General features: G+C 38.9%; 1 protein-coding gene across 4 annotated transcripts; it reads right to left on the bottom strand.

Moving 5' to 3' along the window:
• Nucleotides 1-257: 257 nt before the first annotated feature.
• On the bottom strand, nucleotides 258-16,772 carry bmi1a (bmi1 polycomb ring finger oncogene 1a). 4 transcript variants are annotated; one of them, XM_036935083.1, is made up of 15 exons: nucleotides 16,623-16,772; nucleotides 15,711-15,784; nucleotides 14,235-14,298; nucleotides 11,941-12,001; nucleotides 11,784-11,840; nucleotides 11,631-11,693; nucleotides 4,901-5,031; nucleotides 4,509-4,605; nucleotides 4,222-4,277; nucleotides 3,859-3,909; nucleotides 3,335-3,443; nucleotides 2,799-2,844; nucleotides 2,135-2,233; nucleotides 1,777-1,857; nucleotides 258-1,499 (listed from the first exon to the last, which is right to left on the bottom strand). In XM_036935083.1, exons 7-15 carry the CDS (start codon nucleotides 5,016-5,018, stop codon nucleotides 1,167-1,169), a joined length of 990 nt encoding a protein of 329 aa, XP_036790978.1. In that variant the 5' UTR covers nucleotides 5,019-5,031; nucleotides 11,631-11,693; nucleotides 11,784-11,840; nucleotides 11,941-12,001; nucleotides 14,235-14,298; nucleotides 15,711-15,784; nucleotides 16,623-16,772; the 3' UTR covers nucleotides 258-1,166. The 4 variants fall into 4 exon arrangements, with proteins under 4 accessions (XP_036790978.1, XP_036790979.1, XP_021476065.1 ...); XM_036935084.1 differs by lacking the exon at nucleotides 14,235-14,298; XM_021620390.2 differs by lacking the exons at nucleotides 11,631-11,693; nucleotides 11,784-11,840; nucleotides 11,941-12,001; ... (1 more) ...; nucleotides 15,711-15,784; nucleotides 16,623-16,772 and adding an exon at nucleotides 8,959-9,589.
• Between the last annotated feature and the right edge of the window lie 5,773 nt (nucleotides 16,773-22,545).

Here is a 22,545-nt window from a genome sequence, read left to right as displayed (position 1 = left end):
TGGTCTCTGGTGAATTAAATTAAATCAATGCTGCGCCAGCACGAGACATATTTTCAAAATGTCCGTGGAGGTCTGCTTTGTCTGCGATATTTTATTATTCGAACAACAATAAAAAAGATATTTAACTTAATGCATGAATGAAACTAAAATATATTAAATGTAGGAAAATGTAAATTGACAGACATTTTCAAAATGCCTACAAAGAGGGGACAATACCAGATGAATGAATCACAAAATAAAAACACACCCAAAACGTCTTTAAGTGTAAAATGTTTTATTTAGATGTTATACTGTGCAACAGTAACAATACAATAGTTGTCCATACAATCGAGCGATACAAATACGCAGAACATGGGAGACATCAAAAAACATTTGTCATCTAGCATGAAATGAAGGGGGGGGAGGGGGGGTGTTCTGGACAGTATTTGACATAATTACTGATTAAATATGCATATATTTCGCTATATACATGGGTGTGTGTGTGGACTTTCTGAACTGCTTGGTTGCTTCAAGGGTTCAGGGATGTCGAGGCTATAAGCAATTCGATTCCACAGCAGCTAAAAAAGTATTTTTCCCCCCCAGTAGCCTACAGCCTAATAAAAGCTCTGTACATTTAGCAGATCTTTCATATGTTTTCTCATAAAATTGTGGGCCAAATACTACAATAGTTGATTCCACATAATATATTGATTATTATATTTCTCTGTGAAACGCTTTCCAAAAGCCAATCGAAAGAACAATAGATGCAACGTTTCAAATATTAGTAAAGCCTATAGGTTTCTACCATGCTTTATCTGACAACAATAGGCTGAAATACACACTTACAAGAGTCAACACATGTATATTCTGATATGGAAAAAAATAAAAAAAAATAAAGGAAATAATATAAAGGCCATCTTCAGTCACATCTGTAAAATAAAACATAGCTTTTTGGGGGCTTTCATTTTCGACCAGTCATCTATCACCGACATCCCTTTCACCAACTTAATGTCACATCCCTGCTATGTTCCTATTGAAATGCTTCACTTCCACTACTTAAACAGATATCATATATTTATAACAACAACGATAACAAAAAGAGAGCGTCTACAACAATGGAACTACATTGGCATGAAGATAATAGCTGAGCGGTCTGGCGTTGGCTGTCGGCCCGGATTTCAGGCCAGTCATCCCGAGGATGCAGAAGAACCATTCAGCGAGGCCTTCCGTGGTTTTTTTCCAAAGGGGAAGGGTCTGGTAGGGGCTGGGGCTGAGGTGGAGGCTCCGTTGACGGGCTTGGAGATGTGGGGGAAGTGTGGGTGTGGGGATTGCACCGGGGTGCCAGGGCTGGGCAAGGAGGAGGAGGTGGAGGGGACAGCGGCAGGGCTGCAGGCTTTGTCGCTGGCTGAGTCGCTCTCAGCGGACCGACCAGTGCTGTTCTGGCCCTCCTGCTGCAGATGACTCATCTTCATCTTCTTACAGCTAGGTCTGACGCGGTACTTCAACGGCAAAGGGCCATTCTGAAAAATATTTGTAATACTTAGAGCTACTTTGTCTCAACTTGCAGGGCAATCATGATTTTTTTCCTTCATGGACAATAAAGCTTTTGAACTGTGAACTTTCATGCATTCCACCATTTGAAGTAGGCCTAAGAAATATCACAGAGCCAAAGGTTGAAATAAAAAGTAATGCAATAATTTACAACAAAAAAACTTTACTTCCAACTTGTTAAAAACGTTTACATTGCCTTTAATTGCATGTTTTTACTAACTTCCCCTTTAATATTATGTTTCTTACCCTTCTCCAGGTGTAGATGTAGGCTATGTCCATTAATGTGTAGTAATCTTTCAGTGGCTCGTCTTCATACATCACTTCAACCTACATTGTAGAAATTACAAAATTATTTATAAAAATAGGCCAACGAGTACTTATTCTACTGAACTTCCATTGTCCTTCAAGAATTGCTGAATATCTTTGATCTTTTTCATTGTTTCAATAGAAGCATATGAGAGAATGATCTTGCAGTGAGTGATATGTACTAATGTTGTTAAATTCATCTTATTTAAAAAAATATATATATAATAATAATATAACATAGTGATGCAAGAGTTATGGCTGCCCTTGTGTCATTTCATATAACCAAACAAATTTTTACCTGATAGGTACAGGGGATGTCCATCTTACTGCGGAGGAACTTCCTCAGGTGCATGATGGTCATGGCTGCTGGACACTGCAGATACCTCTTATTGTTCACCTGGAGGAGGACAGAGCCATTTAGATCAGCTCAAACCTCCATTTTACTACAGACCAAACTGACAGAAAACTGAAGCTGTCTGCAGCAAATACACAATAAAATAGCAAGAGAAAATAATGTAGCTACAGTTAATAAAGACAATTTAATTTGAGGGACTTTATATGCAGGTTGATGTTTATTTTCAAGAGTCTTGTCCTGGAGGCAGAACTGAGCAATTTGGCTATATTGTAAAAATGTATGCAAAGAAAAATGTGCTTTTTGGTTAAGGTTAGGTTTAAAATCAGATAGGATTTGTAGCTGTGCCAGCTAGTGACCACTCTGCAGAGCTGCCTCCAGAACAAGATTCATGCCGAAAAAAGGCTAACCTGCACTTTATACAGTACCCTTGTTTACAATAAAGAAAATGGAGATGAGACATGCAGTGAGATTTGAAGACAAGCTATTTAAGGGTCCAGATTTAAGAACAATCTTATATCAGTAACCAAGCAATAGGCTCTGTGCAGCAACAGAGTGTAAGAACTATCTGATATGGAATGCTTCTGAGCTTCAGCCGTAGGCGACCTACCTGTTCTTTAGTCAGTTGGTCCTCAGCCACGCCGGTCTGTTCAGCCCTGAGAAAAACAATGTGACACTTGTTTTACAAAATGTGTTAGAAAACATCTTGATAATGCACTCAAGATTTTCATGGTTGGAAATTAATGTATAAAAAAAGCAGAACACTGGTAAAACCAAAGTCTCAAAATTAAAATGACTATAGAAACTGTAATACACTGTAATGTATTGTAATGAAACAGGCAGGGAATGGTGCTCAAACTCTCAACCTTCTGGCCCCAAGCCCAGTGCACCATCGACTGCACCACAAAAGCATGGTCGATAGGCAACGTCGATATACACACTTATAAACCAGGGTCACTACAGAATAATAAATAATAAACACACAACTGACCTAATCAGTTTCTGAACACACTGAACTAATAAATATAAGTATACATCTATAAATGTTCTAACATAATTGTCTTCCTTAGACCTTATGATCAATCAATAGCGAACTAGATGTAATCATTTTTAAAAAGCCTGGCTGTAACAGACTTGTTGACGTACTTGTTGTGATCGAAGAACTCAATGGAGAGGCTGATGATCTCATCGTCTGTGATGATCCTCTTGTCCTCGTCCGCCACCTCCCCTCGATCCTCATTAGACCTTGTCGTAGCTACAGACACAAATTAACAAGTTGCATGAGTTTTCACAAAAACGTGTAAAACCGTGAGAGCTTAGAAATCCTATCATTATAGGAGAATACTATCAGCTAATATGGAAGTTAATTTTAGTGGCTTTGTAGAGGGAAAACCAATAGAATATTACAGGAGCAGGAAATAAATCAACCATTATTTTTGTTGTTAGAAATAAAACTACTTAATGACAATTCACTTTTTACATCTCCAGTAGACTTGCACCCTATCTGCCCTAGGAAAGAAAGGTCATGAACCCTTTCCTTAACATTTACATTTGAGTCATTTAGAATATGCTCTTATAGGGTAGTTAGGTGAGACAACCACATATCACAGTCATACAAGTTTAAAAAATCTGAAATAAAGCAACTATCAACAAAGAGCGCAGAGACTCACCATCTACAGAAGGGTGATCTGCGTAAAAGTCTCTCCTTCTCTTCATCTCATCTAATGGGAAAGAGATAAAAAAAACTGTCACAAATGTTTATTTGAATAGGGATAGAGATACAATTGAAAAATGTAATTATCAATCAGCTGATGCATTGCAACCTCATGCTTTAACTATATAGCACCCATTTCCAGAATCAGTCCACGGGGGAGTTTTAAACCATTTTCCATGGGAGACAAGCCAGCAGCTCCGATTTTAAACAGGATAATCAACCATTCAGGATGAACCATTTAGTAGATACAGAATACATACGTCACAGAGAACAAGACAATGACATGACTGATAAGAGGGATTTAACACATTCCACTTACTTTTGAAGAGACCAGGGACCAGCTTGTAGACAATGTCTTGTAGGGTTTTGTCAGACCTTGAAGAATGTTCATAATCAGTCATATTTACCCAGAACTCATTGCATGCTATGAGGTTTTAATAAATTGACGGATGTTGAGAAAGTAGCAACATTTGAATGAAACTAGACCAATCCTTTGATGACATGAACTGCATTGGGTGGATTGGATAATAGAGAGAAACAGCAGAAATGCGACAAAACAATGCAAGGCTATAGAACAAATGTAAAAGAAACAAAGTGATTAATTACCTTATATTGAGCAGAGGCTTGGTTTTGTGTACTGGCACGTCACAGATGGGGCAATACTTGCTGGTCTCCAGATAACGCACAATGCACATCTTGCAGACTGAAACCCAAGGGGAAAAAACTGGATCAGTTTCTCAGTGGATAACACAATACCCTACAGTCCAACGATGAAAAATGCCTGTTACATTTATCATATAGCGGTTATTCTGATTTGCTTTGTAGCCTCTAGTGAATTACATAAATAGCCAATGCAATTATGTGAAAAGAAGTGAAGTGAAATTGGTCAACAAAAATTTGAGTAATTAACTAGCTACCTACTAGTGTGAATTTGCAAAAGTCATATTTATCATGATTGGTCCAATTCCCATGTCTGCATTCAGCCAAGTGTCACTCACATGAATGGAGACATTCTATAATGGTTGTGGCATCGATGAAGTATCCACCACACAGCACACACATGAGGTGGGGGTTCAGCTCAGTTATCTTAATTCTGGTCGTTCGATGCATCGTCATGGAAGGAAGATCCCTGCGAGGGACAAAGGAGCAGAGTCACAATCTGACAGGAAGGTAGCCTATATCTTGTTAATGAAAATATAATTTAGACATGATAAATTGAGGATACTTTTGAGAAGAAGAAAACAGACAGCAACAATGAAAGCCTATCATTGGATCGGGACTACAGATCTTTCACAGCTTGATAAAGAGGTCGTTCATTAAACCGCTTTAAACCCATTTGTAAGGATGTTTTGTTGTTCTACTGTTAGAGAAACACCCATACTTTATGATAATAGTATAATAACCAGGGAAGGGGTTGGTCGTTTTTCAGAAGCTGACCCAAAAGTTGATTGATAGCTAACAATTGGTGGGAGTCGATCCGTGTGGATTTATCGAGGGCACAGCTACAGCCGAAAGAGCTGCGTTGTCATAAATCAATCCTTTCATTGGGATGGTTCATATAGCCTACCTCCCAGCGCTCCTCTATAGATAGATATGGGAGAACGGAGGTCGTTGGTCGCTCAGGAAATGTGATAGTACCCTAGTCCTATAAAACGAAGAAACGCTGTCGACCTATCCAACCTACATCAGGGTATCTATTCTAAAGAGATTCAGTGTATTAGTGCCAAAACACGGAGGGGTTCTTACTTTCTAATATTGGAACCTGATGATAAGAAACATCATTCCGGCCAATTGCAACATTTCATATCACATTCTTCAATGAATTAATCGTTCAACTCTCGAGGATGCGGGAGACCGTAAGCTAATTGACTCGGCGTCAGGTGTAACCACACACACTTGGAAAGTCTTACCGTTTCTATGGCAACTTAGGTTCCACTACTTGGCATCTCGCCAGGGTCCAATACGGAGAGATTTGCTTCGCCCAAGATCAGATCACCGCTCGCGTTGATGATGTGACTGCGAATAATATGAAAATAAATATATGTCCTTCCCTCGCGAAGCCAATAGACTACAGTCCGTCCCCGCACCATGGCTGCCATTTTGTAAAGAACGTCTCGCTCGAAAACCATAGTGCAATTCCCGACAGGGTTTAACATTTTTTCACACCGAAGCCTGTTACGTTCAGTTCCTATGTCGCCAACCATATAGGTTAGCCATGCTTTGTGCATTAGTTTGGATAAATCTAATCGTTGGCCGTTGCTTGTGTCGTTTCCGTGTGCACGCTGCACAGGCAGCCTGTGTGCACGGCACAGTAGAATAACAACATCACTCGACCAAGTATGTTGTCTGGCCGTATGAAGTTGAAGCCCGAGAGAAACCTCGCCACTGCTCAGCCAACGCGACATGGATTACTAATGAAGTGCCACATAACAGTCTAGTTCAAATAGCCAGCAGGTAACAGCAATGTGGAGTAGAAAGAGGTTTAAAAACGACTGTCTGGAGGGAAATAATGAAATAAGTTTCACAATATACGTCTAGTTGTGACGCCTTTTTGTAGCCTAGACATATTTCTTCTTCCCAATGGCTTTTTGTCTTTCTGCCACACATAGGATGCGATCACATGAGCCGTCAGTTAAAACATGGGGAGAAATGACTGATTCTGCGTGTCAGATGCTTTTAGCTTCCTAGCACTAGGAATAAAACTCATGACAAAACAAGAAATAGTGAGATTGGCACTGGGTCATGCCTGCATCAAAGGTGACCCGCGCAATATGTTGCATGGTGGCGCTATATACATTTAAACGGATTCTGCGTGTAGCCTATGGTGTGAAAAATTTTATAAGGATGCACCTTAGTTCAAATATATATAGAAACACCGATATTGGCTCTGCCAAAAGGCCACTGGTGTGGAATATCCCAGCGCTTCCCGTCAGTAAAAAAAAAAAATCTTAATGTGTATTTGAATGTAACGCAGTGGAGGACCCCACAATACCATTACAGTGGCTGTCACGCATCGTGTTTGCAATGCAAACAGATAGCCTGTTACGCTATCAATCGATTAACTACTGATGTTTGCACAACTGTTACCACTGGTAATATAGCAGAGCCTTTGTAGAGTAAATGATACCAGGCTTTAACATGCATATTGCAACTTCATCTGCAAGTATCACCATGGAACACATTTATCCGTACAGGACACAGCCAAACAACAAATAAAGCACTGAATAAAAAAAGTAGTTGAGAAACTCATAGAACAGGGTATTATTAATAACGATGTTGGCCAGATTTGCTCCCAATTGCATTCTCTGGCCTACTGTACTCAGCTCAACCTTCTGGGCCATGAACTGTGTGCTGCATGGTGCAACCCAGGGTTTCTCCATCTAGCTGTAATGAATGGCTGAAAATGGGAAGTAGAATAGGCGAGTCCTTCCTCAAAAAATGTGGAGAATCGTCTGTGTATAATCTACATACAATTTACAACATTTTCATGTAGTATGGATAAAGATGCATGTCACATTTTTCTCCATAAAGACAGGCTAGTCTTTGAGGGCTGTGGTTGTTTTGGTCTAGATATGCTGCACCATTCTCTCTATTTTTGGATGGAACCTTAATCTATTCATCAAAGCTAGATTTCCATCACCATTTCAGAAGACTTCCCCACATGGGAAAGAGGAGGCCTCACTTTATATAATTCATCAAGAACTGGGCAGTCAATGTCGAAATCTCTATTTATCTGGCTGTGCGTTAAAGTTGCATTCCAACAAGTATCACAAACAGAAACCTTATATCAACACAAATCAGGCTACACCAGAATTTCAACTAGCACAGGCATTGGCAACCTTAACCCACCCACAGAGGATTTCTGTGAGATTATCAACTGTCAAACAGCGTTAGGCTATTTATCTTTCCCACCAAACAGTTCCCTTCCTCATGACAGAATATCACACTTGATAGACTGGTCATAACATTATTAAGAAGGAAAGCATAAAAATATCAGACACCATGGATCCATGCAAACACATTTCAAACCATTCAAGCAACAGAATATTCCACCACGGTGCAAACCGTCAAACATGTCTGATCTTTGCATGGTTGGTTTTTACGCATACTCCTGCTTTATAAACTTGTTATGCGCCATTGTGAGTTAACGGTCAGATTGTTGGTTCCAAACGTGGGGGGGAGAAATTACAAATCCTCAAAAACTAAATGTTGACAGATGGAGGCACATAGCCTGCGCAATAAAGTCGAGACGAAACTCAATAGTAAATATATGCCTTTTACAGATAATTCAAAGATGGTTGGCTAATTGAGAGGACCCTTGTTCTGAATCAGTCAATGGACCTTTGTACCATCTTGACATGATGGTAACAAAAATCTGAAAATTGGTTTATGCATGATTAATGTGCGCCAATATCGTTCCTTTGTCAACTTGCGTGTAGACCTATACATTCAAATCCTTCTTTAACAACTAACTGATCGTGCTGATATTTCAGTAAATCATTTAAATGGTTTACCCTCCACCAGGCTACAGAGGACCGGTTCAACAAGAGGGAAGTTAAGTTAATAAAAACAACACTTGATGACATGTGCGTAATGCAACCACACTGATCTATCCCCAACATCCAAAAGATCCTATTTCTATAAAATGGGGACAGTATATGGAACCAAACCAACCAGGAGAACCATTGGACTGTGTGCTGCCGTAAACACCTCACCAATCTCGGTCTTGTTCGATTGAGATCACTGGCTTTGTGGAAATCTAACCAACGTCACGGAAACACTCTCAATGGACACTCATAAGAGATAATTACATTAAATACTAAAGAATTCAATGCGCTGGTCTGTTGAGCGCAAAATCAAGGCTTGCGCAAGAAGGGAACACAATTTTAGAAGCAGTGCGAGGACAGAGCTCCACGTCCGTGAGTGCGAGACACCGTCAAAGCCCCATCCACCACGGGCTGGAAACGCATTTAAACCCGCAGAAAAACACATATACGCGGCGAAAACTTAATCGTTATTCACCTGTTGGTAAGAAAATATATCGAATAATACATACCTAGAGATTGGCTGGCGATCAGCGATATTGGAGACGGAGAGACAATGAAAGTTAGGAGGCGATCAGCAGAAAATGAATACGAGCTCAGCCGCCATCTTGAAACAAGCTGCAGACGCTGTCAATTGCAGAGAGCGCCAGGCAACCCGGGGCTCATTTCAGAAGCGTAAAATTCGTAGTGTTCTCCTTCTATGCACTTTGGGCGCGTAGTGTCCTCTGTTGTCTAATATTTCAGACTTTTGGCTGTGCGTTCCGAACGGTGTGTTTGTGTTCCCAATGAGTCTCTTCGAAAAATGCAGCAGTGTGGCTCAGTGGAAACTGACACCGTCCCCAAAATGGCTTGTAGTTCGACCGCCCCGCTTTGGTCACGTGGTATCATTCCTTAAGGGTGGCCTGGAAATTAGTGTCGGTGTATTCCGGGGGCTCGCCAATTCACGATGCTTCGTAAAATGACACAAATAATGTGTTATCCAAAGCCCATCATGATCTCGTAATTTGCTTCAAACGTTGTAGTTGTGTCACTCAAGATATCACTGATGTTTCTAAACAATAGCCAGTGTGCGTTTTTCCAACCACGTTTCTATTATGTGCCTCTGCTGTGTCCCTTTCCAAAGACATGAGCTTGGCAAAATGCGTCTTTGTCATACATGCGTTGGTTAGGATACACTTTCCAAAGCCGATAGAAAGCTGGGGCTACTGTGTTGATATTCCATGGCAAACGACCCCATACAATACTAATTCATGATCGTACTGAAGACGGGGACATTTAGGAAATGAAAGCATCGGTAATAGGTCGGCTACTATAGGAGGCTCTGTACGTAAACTACATGCGGTTCTGTTCCCTCTGGTGAGCCGCAATATAATTTAACTAATGCATTGCCACCAGTTTGTAAACTAGATATGACACATTATACTAATCTTCGGCACGATATTCTCTCCAATTTTGATAATTTATTTGCCACAAACACCCCTTCACCGTTATGTGGCAGTGGAAAAAATCTATTTACAAGACAAAAACTCCTATCAGTCGGAGACTGCATAGACTACACATCTAGAGTTGATATGAACTATGCATTGGACTATGGGGACACACGCATGCTATATAGCTTACTTTAATATAATTTGACTCTTATGCCTGCAAATTACCATGCATGCATTGAACTGTTTTACTGACAAAAATAGGCCTACATCATTGAACGGATACAAATATTTAATGACGAATGAAATAAGTATAAAATACAAAGCGGATAACAACGCCGCTTGAAATCGCTGAACTTCAGTGCTTTCAGGAGATGAAGGAAGCAGAGGAGATCACGTGGGAAACCGGATTCCACTGTTCGAGCAGGCTAGGCTCACAACTGCATAGCCCTCAAGACTCTTGGCAGCGTCTTTTATCTTTCCCAACAAATCCTGAAAACAAAGTCACATACACAGTCGGTACTCTTCCAAACAGAGAATGACGGAAAGTTTGAATCACACACCATTTAATGGTTTCCCCTCACGTACTGGAGGAGTTTGGAGCACTGTTGAGTGTAAATTATAACCTTGCCTCAGTCTGAATCGTGTCAATTAGATTACCAGGATAGTTTGCACTGAAACCTGCCAGGGTGAGAGTCAATTCCATTTAAATTCATAACGGAATAGTCATCACAGTAGGCCCGAGTACAATTCGTTAATTTGTGAATATATTTTAGATTAATTCTAAGGATGTTCAGGTCAACTGAAATTTAATGCAACCGTTCTGGTTCACCTCATACCCAAAAGAAGGATAGATAGTGTTCCCGAACATACACATTACCAAACTTCCTTCCTCAGAACTGTGTCTTTGCAACAGGGTAAAAACATTTCTAAATAAAAACAATTCTGGCCCCTATTTCAATACTCTTAAACTAGCCATGAAGCGATAGCTACTGCAGGACGTTAAAGCAGGCAACCTCAAGTCACAGTGAAGATTGGTTTGTAGACCTTACGGGATCATGTTTACGTCGAACTCAATTGAGGAGAAGTAAAATTGACATGTAACAAATTGACTTTTTTTTTAGGATAAGTTCATAGGCTACACTTAGATCGAGACATCACTGCCTGCCCTGTCACTCAGCGGTTATGCTTATTTCTTGGCATCAGTATTCACACAGAAAGTAATGGATGGAAATACACAAATACACAATTCGAGTGAATATTGAAAAAAATACGAAACACTGTTTTTCTGTTAATGTATTTATTTAAATTGCTTAACAAATGTGTAAAAAAAAAATGAAACAGTCTGCAGAACACTATTGAATGAGATTACTGCACATAGATTAAAATACACTGGAGCTATTTGCAAATTCAGGTTTTAATCTCTGCTCAATGTGGCAGAAGTACATCTAAAACACAGAACACTATTGCAAGACATGTTATTCAAGAAAAAGTTTAATAATCATTTAACAAACATCAAATAGAACTAACATGACTTTATTTGTACTCATTCACGTGGACCTAACAGCTAGCCAATAATTATATACAGATCTGTAAAGTATGCTGATTTGGAAAATACAGTGTAGGCTATCTATTTAAATCAATTGCCACGTTCAAGAGTGCATGTAAAACATTATCACAGACTTTCTGTGAAATTACCTTATTCAACTAATGGTGAACCCCACATTATATATAGGCTGCAACAAAACATTAGCTACCTGAAGTTGTTCCATAGTGCAGCTAAAATGGACCTCTTCCGACGATCCTCCGTTGTTGGTATTCTGTAAAAGTATAGGCTTACGTTTGTAATGATGACACGTTTAACAGACTCAAGACAGTTTTAGATCATTGGGTTCTGGAAAGGGACATACCTCAACGTTTAATGAAATCAGATAGGACGGCTCGTTGACCTTATGCACATGCCCGTTCTGTCATGGAAACAAAATATGTTAGGGCTACGAAGTAACCAGAAGACCTCTAAACCATAATTATCTGATTCTATTGTAGTTTATTATTACCAACCAATACCTTGATAAGGTACACCAGGCGCCATGGCACGTCGTTGATATGAGGAGGGCATCTCCCTATACTAAAAGGACAACCAGAATACAGATTTACCAATGGGCTACAGATGCACACAATAGGCCTATATTAAACAAATATATTTACAAGGCAAGAAGCATGCATACAGGAACTCATGAATACCGATTTATATAGGCTGTTCAACGGTAACCTTATGCATTAAAAACCTTTGTTTATTTAACCCAGAGTCATTCCACATATTAGGCTAAGTGATCATATTACGTGTGTTAAAATCAAACAGCAAAACATCTTGTCGCGGATGGAGCCCTATGGAGAACAGGGCAACACTTTTCAGCATTCTGAAGCTTGGTTGTCAGGAGGGAGACAAAAGGGGACAATCGTGGTGATTAATTACAATGTAAAAGCAACTATCAATTCGCTACAAACAAACGCTCATCGTAAAAGAACTGCGCTTTCTCCAAGGAAAATAAACCGATTCAAAGTTTGTGAAACAAATTGTCATGTCACATTTGCAGGTTAATTCACTAATCTTAAAACGGTTAAGAGATCATACATCGTCAAAATACGTCACAAATAAATGTGACCCAAGTTAGGCTAGGTCCATTCCCTAGTCTGCTGCACTCTATGAAAGTGAAGCATAAAACAATTGGAAGAGATATTGTCAGCACATTGATCATTTCCATAAACTTTTTGTAGCTCAGCTGGATGAGCATGGTGCTTGTAAAGCCAGGGTAGTGGGTTTGATTCCCGGGATCACCCATATGTGCAATTTATGCACGCATGACTAAGTGACTTTGGATAAAAGCATCTGCTAAATAATACACACACACGACAAAAATATAAAAACAACATGCAACAATTTCTAAGATTTTACTGAATTACAGTTTCTTATGAGTGAATCAGTAAATTTAAATAAATTCCTTAGGCCCTAATCTATGATTTCACATGACTGGCAATACAGACATGCCCCTGTTAGTCACATATACACCTTTCAAAAAAATTGCCATTGATAAAATACAATTGTGTTCATTGTCAGTAGTGCCCATACCATTACCCAACCATGGGGCACTCTGTTCACAGCATTGACATCAGCAAACCTCTCTCCCCACACAACAGCATACACGTGGTCCACGATTGTGAGGCCAGCTGGATGTACTGTCAAATTCTCTAAAATGTTGGAGGCGGCTTATGGTAGAAAAAAATCATTCAATAATCTGGCAACAGCTCTGGTGGCCCTTCCTGCAGTCAGCATGTCAATTGCACACTCCCTCAAAATTGAGACATCTGTGGCATTGTGTTGTGTGACAAAACTACACATTTTAGAGTGGCCCTTTATTGTGAACTAATTTGTGCACAAAATGAGAAAAGCTTTGTGTGCATATGGAAAATGTCTGGGATCTTTTATTTCAGCTCATGAAACATGGGACCAACACTTTACATGTTGCGTTTATATTTTTGTTCAGTGAGCTAATTCTGTCAAATAACTGCAAATAATGCAAAGCAAGATTATTAAATTGACTAATCTATATTTCCTGATAACACACCAAAAGCTTTCAAACAAAAATTGGTGGTTCATTTAAAATGTAACTGTTCAATACATTTGAAATAAAACTGTTATTACCCAACTTCAAACAAACTTTAATTATATATAATGAAAACCCCCTATATTGTTTTCTTGTTCACATTTTTTTTAGGCTGCACTTGATGTTTCAATGGGGATGGATATGTGTATTGGGGAAGATATATAATATTACTGGAAAAGTTCAATAGCGTGGATTTAGAACATTTGTAGATCTACAGATGTTAATGAAGTGTAAACTGCATGGTCAAAGTGATGTTCCATGAGCCATATAGAGAACCCATAACAAAAATGTAGGGCTCCGATAAGGTCTTGTCTGAATTGTTGGCATGTGTTAGGATGTGACTATGTTCCCACAGTTTACAAACTTATCTCTGTACTGTGGTGACCCAGAAGCCGTTCTGTACAAACAGACAATGCAGTGTTTTATATTTAAATCTAATACTTTAAAATCAAGTATATTTGTCCAGTCAACACTTTAGCCACAATAACCCCATAGTCATGAATTGTTATGGCATTTCAAATAGGCTGACTGGAAATGAAAACATCAGAAAAAGTTACCCTGACAATAGAATTTCCACATCACTTTTATATTTCTGGAGTTCAAAGAGTCCGTTTGGGGTTGAGATCTGGTATGGATTTGCATTTCTTTGCAATAAGGTAATTAAGATGTTATAAAAAATAATAAGGTAGTCATCACCTGGTATGTGATGTAGAATACATATGTTCTCTCTGCATCAAACCTAACATCCTCCAGGCACAAGCTGTAATGACAAAATCAGCTCCATCATTTATCAATATATTCATCATAATTAAGTCCCTTTCGCCTCATGTAGGCCTACGGATTTAATTTAGCAGGTGAAGTGGAATGCTCTTGATAACAGAGTGCTCCACACTCACACTTGACTTCTTCTACTTCTTGGACTAACTTTGCTGATAGCTACTATATTGAAGAAAAATGTACTATGACAGAGATATGTAGTTGTCCCACCTAGCTGTCTTAAAATGGGCAATTCCACTGCTTTTCAACCTAATTTTCATTATCTCCAGCACAATACCAGTGTGTACATATGCATGTGAAAATTGTGTATTTAGACATTTTGTAGAAAACAAAGTTCAACTCGATGAAATGATCAAAAGTTATAACATTTATAACAGTGATTTTCAAACAGATTTACAGTGATGTTGGGAGCAAGAAAACTGCAATGAGTTTCTAATCAGAGGGAGTTTCCCCCCCCCCCACTGTTAATCATACCTTGTGATAACACAAGCTAGGTTTCAATTGGCGACAGATTTTCATGCAAATATTCTAAAATCCACAAAGAAAATATGCACATTTTCCCACCACAAAAACAGTTGCAAATGTGCCTACTCTATAATCTTGGCACCTGCGCTCTAGCCAACAGCTCGCAGATACTGTGTGGTTAGGCTAGTCTACATGAGATTATTATGGATAAGAGCAAGAATGTTTATTTGTCAAACAGCAGTCAAGCATCTATCATCTTGTCACCAGAATAAGACCATTGATATTTATTGGAAAGGAGGATCAAGATCACCATGCACTTTCACCACCCTGTGAAGTCTCCCGTAACATATTTAATCTGTAGCCTAATAAACTGCATGCTTTCCCAAGTTACAGTGAGAGGACCACTTAACTTGGATATGATTGTTATTTCAATATTTACACATAAAAACATTTCCATCTCCATTTCTGACATACTTTACAAAAATATCTCACAATGTCAAAGGAACAAGTTATCTGTCTGCTTTTATGAAATTGTACCAAAACTGTCAGTTTCCATCACAGCTGTCCTGATTTGTTTTGGTATAAAGTATGACTTCACTCACATAAAAGTGTAGATGGAAACCTTCTTCTCTTTAACCATTTTTAGGGCCCTTATCTTTTTAACCACAGATCATAGAAACGTGCTGTTTTCACATATGTAGACACTGGTTTGGTGCTGAGATAATAAATAGGGGCTTGAAAAGTGGCAGAATTGCCCTTTAAGATGAATGCACTATCTGTAAGTCGCTCTGGTAAGAGCGTCTGTTAAATGACAAATGTATTATTTTCTAAACTTGACCCTAGTCTCTGGGGGACGAGATGAATTATTTAATAACTTCAGAGAGGTCAACCTCCATTAGCAATAATATAGCAGGACAAACCAAGTGTTACCTTATAGTGGATTTGTCCACGTTTTGTTTGACCCCCTCCAGTATGCAGGTGGTGGCAGATCAATTCAGGTTGATCTATGATCAGAAAAAAACATTGACCAGTTATTTATTCATCACACATATCGTAAAGAAAAAAATACACTCAAACGAAATAAAAAAACATATATTTTAGTCCACTGTTAGCCAAGTGGGCTAATTAAAAAAAATAGCTAAATATATTTTGAGAGGATTTTTCCTGAAACTGTAGCCGAATGTCTCGGCAAGCTTTTATAGTGGGTCTGATTAAACAATAAGGCACGAGCAGTTTATAAGGTTAGCATTTTATAATAGCAATATGGCACTAGAAATATATGATTAAAATCCCATTTAGTCACTAGGGAGCACCTTTTTAGTTCCAGATTGCTTCCTACATTTTCTATCCTATATATTTTTTAAACTGTAGCCTAACCTGCATTCTCAGTTATTTATTATTTAACTAGGTAAGTCAGTTAAAAACAAATTATTATTTACAATGACGGCCTACAGGGGAACAGTTCAGGGGCAGAACGACAGATCTTCAACTTGTCAGTTCGGGGATTTGACCCAGCAACCTTTCGGTTACTGGCCCAAAGTTCTAACCACTAACTTTGGCTACCTGCCGCCCCAAAATTGCTACTACTTGGTGAGCAAACTCACTGTTCGCCTGGGTACACGTTGTTGTAGCCTGATCAATAGTCATATTTCCTATAACTACCACTTGAAACATAAAAGATGCAAACACTGTTACATTTGATTCATTTCAGATCCACGGGTGTTAAAATCTATCGTGCATTCCACATTTTTCAAAACGAGCCTTCAAGTCAAACTGGGAAGAAACCGGAAGCTGTGAAAGAAGCAGAAATAAAAGGCGACGGTGGAGAGAGAGCAGGCTTACCGAGAACACTACGGTCGGCATGGGCGGTTAGCGAGCTGCGAAAGGTTAATTATATCAACACAGAGGAGGTCTTCAGGTCGAAAAGCGACGGGTCTGTTAGAGACTGCAGCCCTTTCTGCACCGACTCAGACAACTCCATTTTGAAACAGAAACAACCCACGAAACCGGATCACGTGACGTAATCAGCTGACACTGCATGCAGGGGAGAGGGCAAAGCTCACATAGCGTTCATTCACCGCTCGTGGTGGAGTGAAAAAAATCTACAGCTCCACAATGTATCACGTCTGTTTGTTTCATTTAGGCTACAGTATCTTTCATTGAGAACAAAATAAATAAATATAGGCATAGTTTATTCTCATATAGGTCTAAATCATTTGCAGGATTGGGCATGTGAGGCTACAGGATGGAGTCACTGCATATTTTGTTGCATCATCAAATCAAATGTTATTTGTCACATGCTTCGTAAACAACAGGTGTAGACTAACAGTGAAATGCATGTAGAGAGAACAAATATATAAATAATAGCAAAAAAATAGATACAATAAATAAATACACAATGAGTAACGATAACCTGTCTATATACACGGGGTACCAGTACCGAGGGATACGAGGTAATTGAGGTAGATATTTACACATAGCAGTGGAGGCTGCTGAGGGGAGGACGGCTCATAATAATGGCTGGAACGGAGTGACCAACCTCCTGCGACATATAGGTAGGGATAAAGTGACTAGGCAACTGAATAGCTAATAAACAGTAACAGCATCGTATGTGAAGAGTCAAAAACGTTCGCGCAAAAAGAGTCAATGCAGATAGTTAAATAGTTAACCAATAGTTACCTAGACTAACTATGTAGCAGTCTTATGACTTGAGGGTAGAAACTGTTCATGGTCCTGTCAAGACAGGGCAGAGATTCCCCAAACTCTTTTGGATCCTTACATGGATTTTGTTTCCCTTCATTGAAAATCTGTTTTTTAACCCAGAGGAAGGCCCATCATGTTTAGACTAATTAGGCTATCTGAATAGATATTTTAAATTCTCTCTGAAAAACCTTGTTTCTGATGCAGATGGGGAGAATGGCATCAGACAGACACCTATACCAGAGCAGTGTGTCTAGGGTTTAAAAAGACAACCTGGAGCGGATCAAGGTCAAAGTTCATGACCTCTCACCTGGCTGGCTCTCAGGTGTCATCCCAGACTGTGCAAAGGCTCCCAACTTTTTTTTTTACATTCATTTTTTATTTGCCAATATCCAAATATAGGATAAACATTTAGTATTGCAAATTGTATTGTTGTTCTTTTCAGAACAATAGGAGATAACTGAAGTATTTATGTCTTCATGAGAACTAGTTTTATTTTAGTTTTACTCAGTAACAAGTTGTTAACCCTTGTCTTTTTTGTCTCTGGGGGCTATAGGCACACATCTCAGCAAAACCCGTTTTTGACACTGGACTTCTTATTTAGCTTTTTTTATTTTAATTTTTACTTGTCTATCTGGCTCGGTCCCAGCGCCTTATATCCTCTCTAACTTGCCCACTTTTGTCCTCGGGATTCCGGCTGACCATTAATCAACCGCGAGCACAAATATTAATCTAAATTTGGCCCCTCTCCCAGTCACGCCTCGAGCAGAAGGTCAATAATCGAATCTGCATAAATCTGCATTATACCACTGACCGATTTACAATTATCAGCACCAGTCAGAATAGCATAGCCTATATAGCCAAGATGTACATAATAATAACTTTCAAAGAAAGAAAAAAAATGCGTTGGGTGTAGGCCTACAGTCTAATCAATAGACTATGCTCTCTACATCCAAACAGCGGTAAAGTCAAAACAATTCATTCACATCCGTTTACTTCATATATTACTTTTTGCTGTTAGATGTTTGGTAAAATCTTGCCTGATACCGTTTCCAGGTGATTCCCCAAACAGAAGAGGCCTTTATAGCCTATTCTAACGGCTCCTATTTCTGAACAAACCAACAGAAGAATATCGATTGGTTTAATAAAGCAAGGTAGGCATATAGTGTTAATATCAAAATCGAAAGTTGTTTTTTAGTAGAAGTTCTCGTTTAAAAAGTTAATTCCTTTCAATTGGTGCCTCAGGCCATCGTAATTTAACGTTGGACATCACTGATGAAATGTGTTTTGTCTAAATCTGAATTTATCAAAACCCCAGCTCATTCTTTTATAGGATGACGTTGTCAGTTTAGCCACACTGACCATACACAAACTGAAGTCATTGAATATAATAGACCTTTCCAAACCGTTATATTAGTATTTTTCAGTCGCCTAGTCATGATTGTGAGTGGCTAGGACTCGGGAGAACAGCTGCTAATGAGAAAGTAGAGATCAACAAGTTGTATGAAGGTTTTTTATGTATTTTGTTTAACTTTTTAAAACTTTTACTCTACCTTTTATACTCTTAAATCAAGAAACAAACATAGGGCTTTGGAACCCTGAACATGTCTGAAACAGAGAGAGAGATATGTTGTTTGTCGATATTGCCTTTATCAAACCAAGAAGCAAAATATTTTATATTATTTTAAACAAAATATTATAAGAACGTTTTTCTGAAGTCGATGACTAATAATCATATCGTCGTTTAATGGATGGTTTATTTCGCTTTCAATTCATCAGCTGAAAAATAGTAAGGGGTCATCGAATAGTTCTGACAACCCAAACTAACCTCACTCACATTAATCAGAATAAAAATATCCTACACACTGCGGATCCAGAGAGTATTAACTCGACAACATGTGAAATATATATTAAATAGGTCTACAAGCAAACGAGTGGAAACGTACAAGGTGTCCTACTGTGCTAAATATAAGATTCTTTAACTTGCTCCTTTAGTTTTCAAAGATGTTGTTATATTTTAATAATGACGTACCGTAAATTGTAACTATTATCCCATAATCAGTGAAGGACAAAAGCTCTGTGGCATAAATTGTCTGGTTGGTCAATAACGGACCCACAATAAATACATGCATTTGGGCCTAATATGGTTCAAAGTAATCTAAGTAATATGATTAAATGAAAAGTAATGAAAGTATAATTAGACTTCTGATCTAAAGACAGACCATGCGTTTCAATCAACTCAAAACGTTTTAATTGAAGATAGGCCTATACAGTATATGGTCTTGGAATACTTTAACTAATGCTCTAAAGTGTTGATTAAATCATGGCACGTGACATTGGTGGATTGGTTTATAAAGAAATCAACGATTATTTATTTACATTAATATAATTTGTCTTTATTAACCACCTAGCCAACATATAGGTAGGTATGTGTTAATTATCTGTTAATGATCAAATTGATTAATTATGACTTAATGTGAATATCTTTACCATGTTTAGTTTTGGATGAAAGTGAAAAGTTCTGAGGGGAGACTTCATGTTGTTATTTTCTGTTTTAAACGTCCACACCAGTAGAAATCTAATTTTTCGAGCTGAAAGACGATGGCCAGAACTTACCTATGATGTTGCATAAGGATTTAGGTCAATAAGTCATCGTCTTAGTCAAAGTGTGATATATTTGGTTTTGAAGTGACAACTGCCCACTTCGTGCAAATTCGCCTGAATGCGGTGTATTTTACTATGATATGATGTACACATTATTTTCAGCCTATATTTTGTTTCAGGGCCGGGTTTTATTTGAATGTTACCACCCACCAGTATCACATTGTTTATTAATCAGGAACAGCTGCAAAGTTATTCCTGATTGCGACTGAGATTAGCCTTTAGTCCACTTGACCGCTTGAGCCGCTGGAGCAAATGAAAAAAGGGTGTGCAAATGTATGTTTCTGCACCTCCACTATTTTTTACCAGAAAAGTATCATAATTCATTCATTAGATAATTTGTAAATTTTCACCTATTTTGGAGCTACTCTGTATAAAATATACAGTACCAGACAAATGTTTGCAGCCCAAATAAATGCTTCACAGAGTTCAAGTTACAGACATATCTCACCATCAACTGTCCAGAGGAGACTGTCTGAATCAGGCCTTCATGGTCAAATTTCTGCAAAGAAACCACTACTAAAGGACACCAATAATAAGAAGAGACTTGCTTGGGCCAAGAAACACAAAAATAGACATTTAGACCGGTGGAAATCTGTCCTTTGGTCTGATGAGTCCAAATTTGTAGTGGAACGGATGATCTCTGCATGTGTGATTCCCGCCGTGAAGCAAGGAGAAGGAGGTGTGATGGTGTGGGGGTGCTTTGCTGGTGACACTGTCTGTGATGTATTTAAAATTCAAGGCACACGTAACCAGCATGGCTACCACAGCATTCTGCAGCGATTCGCCATCCCATCTTGTTAACGCTTAGTGGGACTATCATTTGTTTTTTCAACAGGACACTGACCCAAAACACACCTCAAGGCTGTGTAAGGGCTATTTGACCAAAAAGGAGAGTGATGGAGTGCTGCATCAGATGACCTGGCTTCCACATTCACCCGACCTGAACCCAATTGAGATGGTTTTGAGATGAGTTGGACCGCAGAGTGAAGGAAAAGCAGCCAACAAGTGCTCAGCATATGTGGGAACTCCTTCAAGAATGTTGGAAAAGCATTCCAGGTGACTACCTCATGAAGTTGGTTGAGAGAATGCCAAGAGTGCAAAGCTGTCATCAAGGCGAAGGGTGGCTACTTTGAAGAATCTAAAATCTAAAATACATTTTGATTTGTTTAACACTTTTTTGGTTACTACATGATTCCATGTGTTATTTCATTGTTTTCACGAAAGCTTTGCTTCCCTTCAGGCTTCTCTGCTTTGATTGGTGTAAAGTTAACTCTTTAGTTATTCTGAGTGGCATAGCGGTCTAAGGCACTGCATCGCAGTGCTAGAGGCGTCACTGCAGACCCGGGTTCGAACCAGGGCTGTATCACAACAAGCCGTGATCGCGAGTCCTATAAGGGTGGCACACAATTGGCCCAACGTCGTTGTTGGCCGGGGTAGGCCGTCATTGTAAATAGGAATTTGTTCTTATCTGACTTTCCTAGTTAAATAAAGGTAACAAAATACAAAATAAATACAAAAATAGAAATTACAAGTGTCTTTCCAGATAATAAAACGGCACACAAAAAAAGATTCAAGGAACTTATAGCTAGCTACATGTCATTTGCAGCATGCATGATGATGAGCAAAGTGACTGTGAGCATATGAGCTATCTTTCAATAGTTATCCATATTACCAGAGTTTCATCTAATTCTTTCTAACTATTTCTATGGCAGATTTGCAGACACAATTTATGGAAAATGTCCAAACTTTGGAAATAACAAGAGTAGGTGCCGCAGTCAAGAAGAAAGAAAGAAAGGCCAGTGGTTTCCATCTGTGGCTAAGTTTTCCCTAAATCAATCTTTATAATAACAATAATGGATTGGATTTATATAGCGCCTTTCTGCTAACTGAGGTATTCAAAGCACATTACATAGTAAGGGGGGAACTCACCTCATCCATCATCAATGTGTGGCACCCACCTGGGTGATGCATGCCAGAACACTCACCACACATCAGCTAGCATTGTGGAGAGGAGTGATACTGTATATGCTATTTAGGAATGAGGGGGTGATTAGGTGGCTATGATGGAAATGAGCCAGGTTGGGAATTTAGCCAGGACACTGGGGCAACACTCCTACCCTTGCAATTATTGCCTTGGGATTTTTAATGACCACAGAGAGTCAGGACAACCATTTAACATCCAAGCCAGCAGTGGGATGCAGGGCAGTATGCTACTGGTTTATGACAAATTCAGCTCCAGAACCAGCCACAGAGCAAGCTAGCTAATCTTTTGAATATGGTGTAGTTAAAAAGAACTGAGCAACACCAGCTAACATTAGCTAGCTAGCTAGATAAGATTAGCATGCTAGCTAGCTATGCTAACAGCTGTCAGTTCCATATTTGTTGATGTTTATCAACTCCA

This window comes from Oncorhynchus mykiss, chromosome 11 (genome assembly GCF_013265735.2).
Source record: "Oncorhynchus mykiss isolate Arlee chromosome 11, USDA_OmykA_1.1, whole genome shotgun sequence".
In the NCBI taxonomy this organism is placed as follows: domain Eukaryota; kingdom Metazoa; phylum Chordata; class Actinopteri; order Salmoniformes; family Salmonidae; genus Oncorhynchus; species Oncorhynchus mykiss.
The sequence above is the reverse complement of the archived record's forward strand: the minus strand, read 5'-3'. Positions and strand labels throughout refer to the sequence as shown.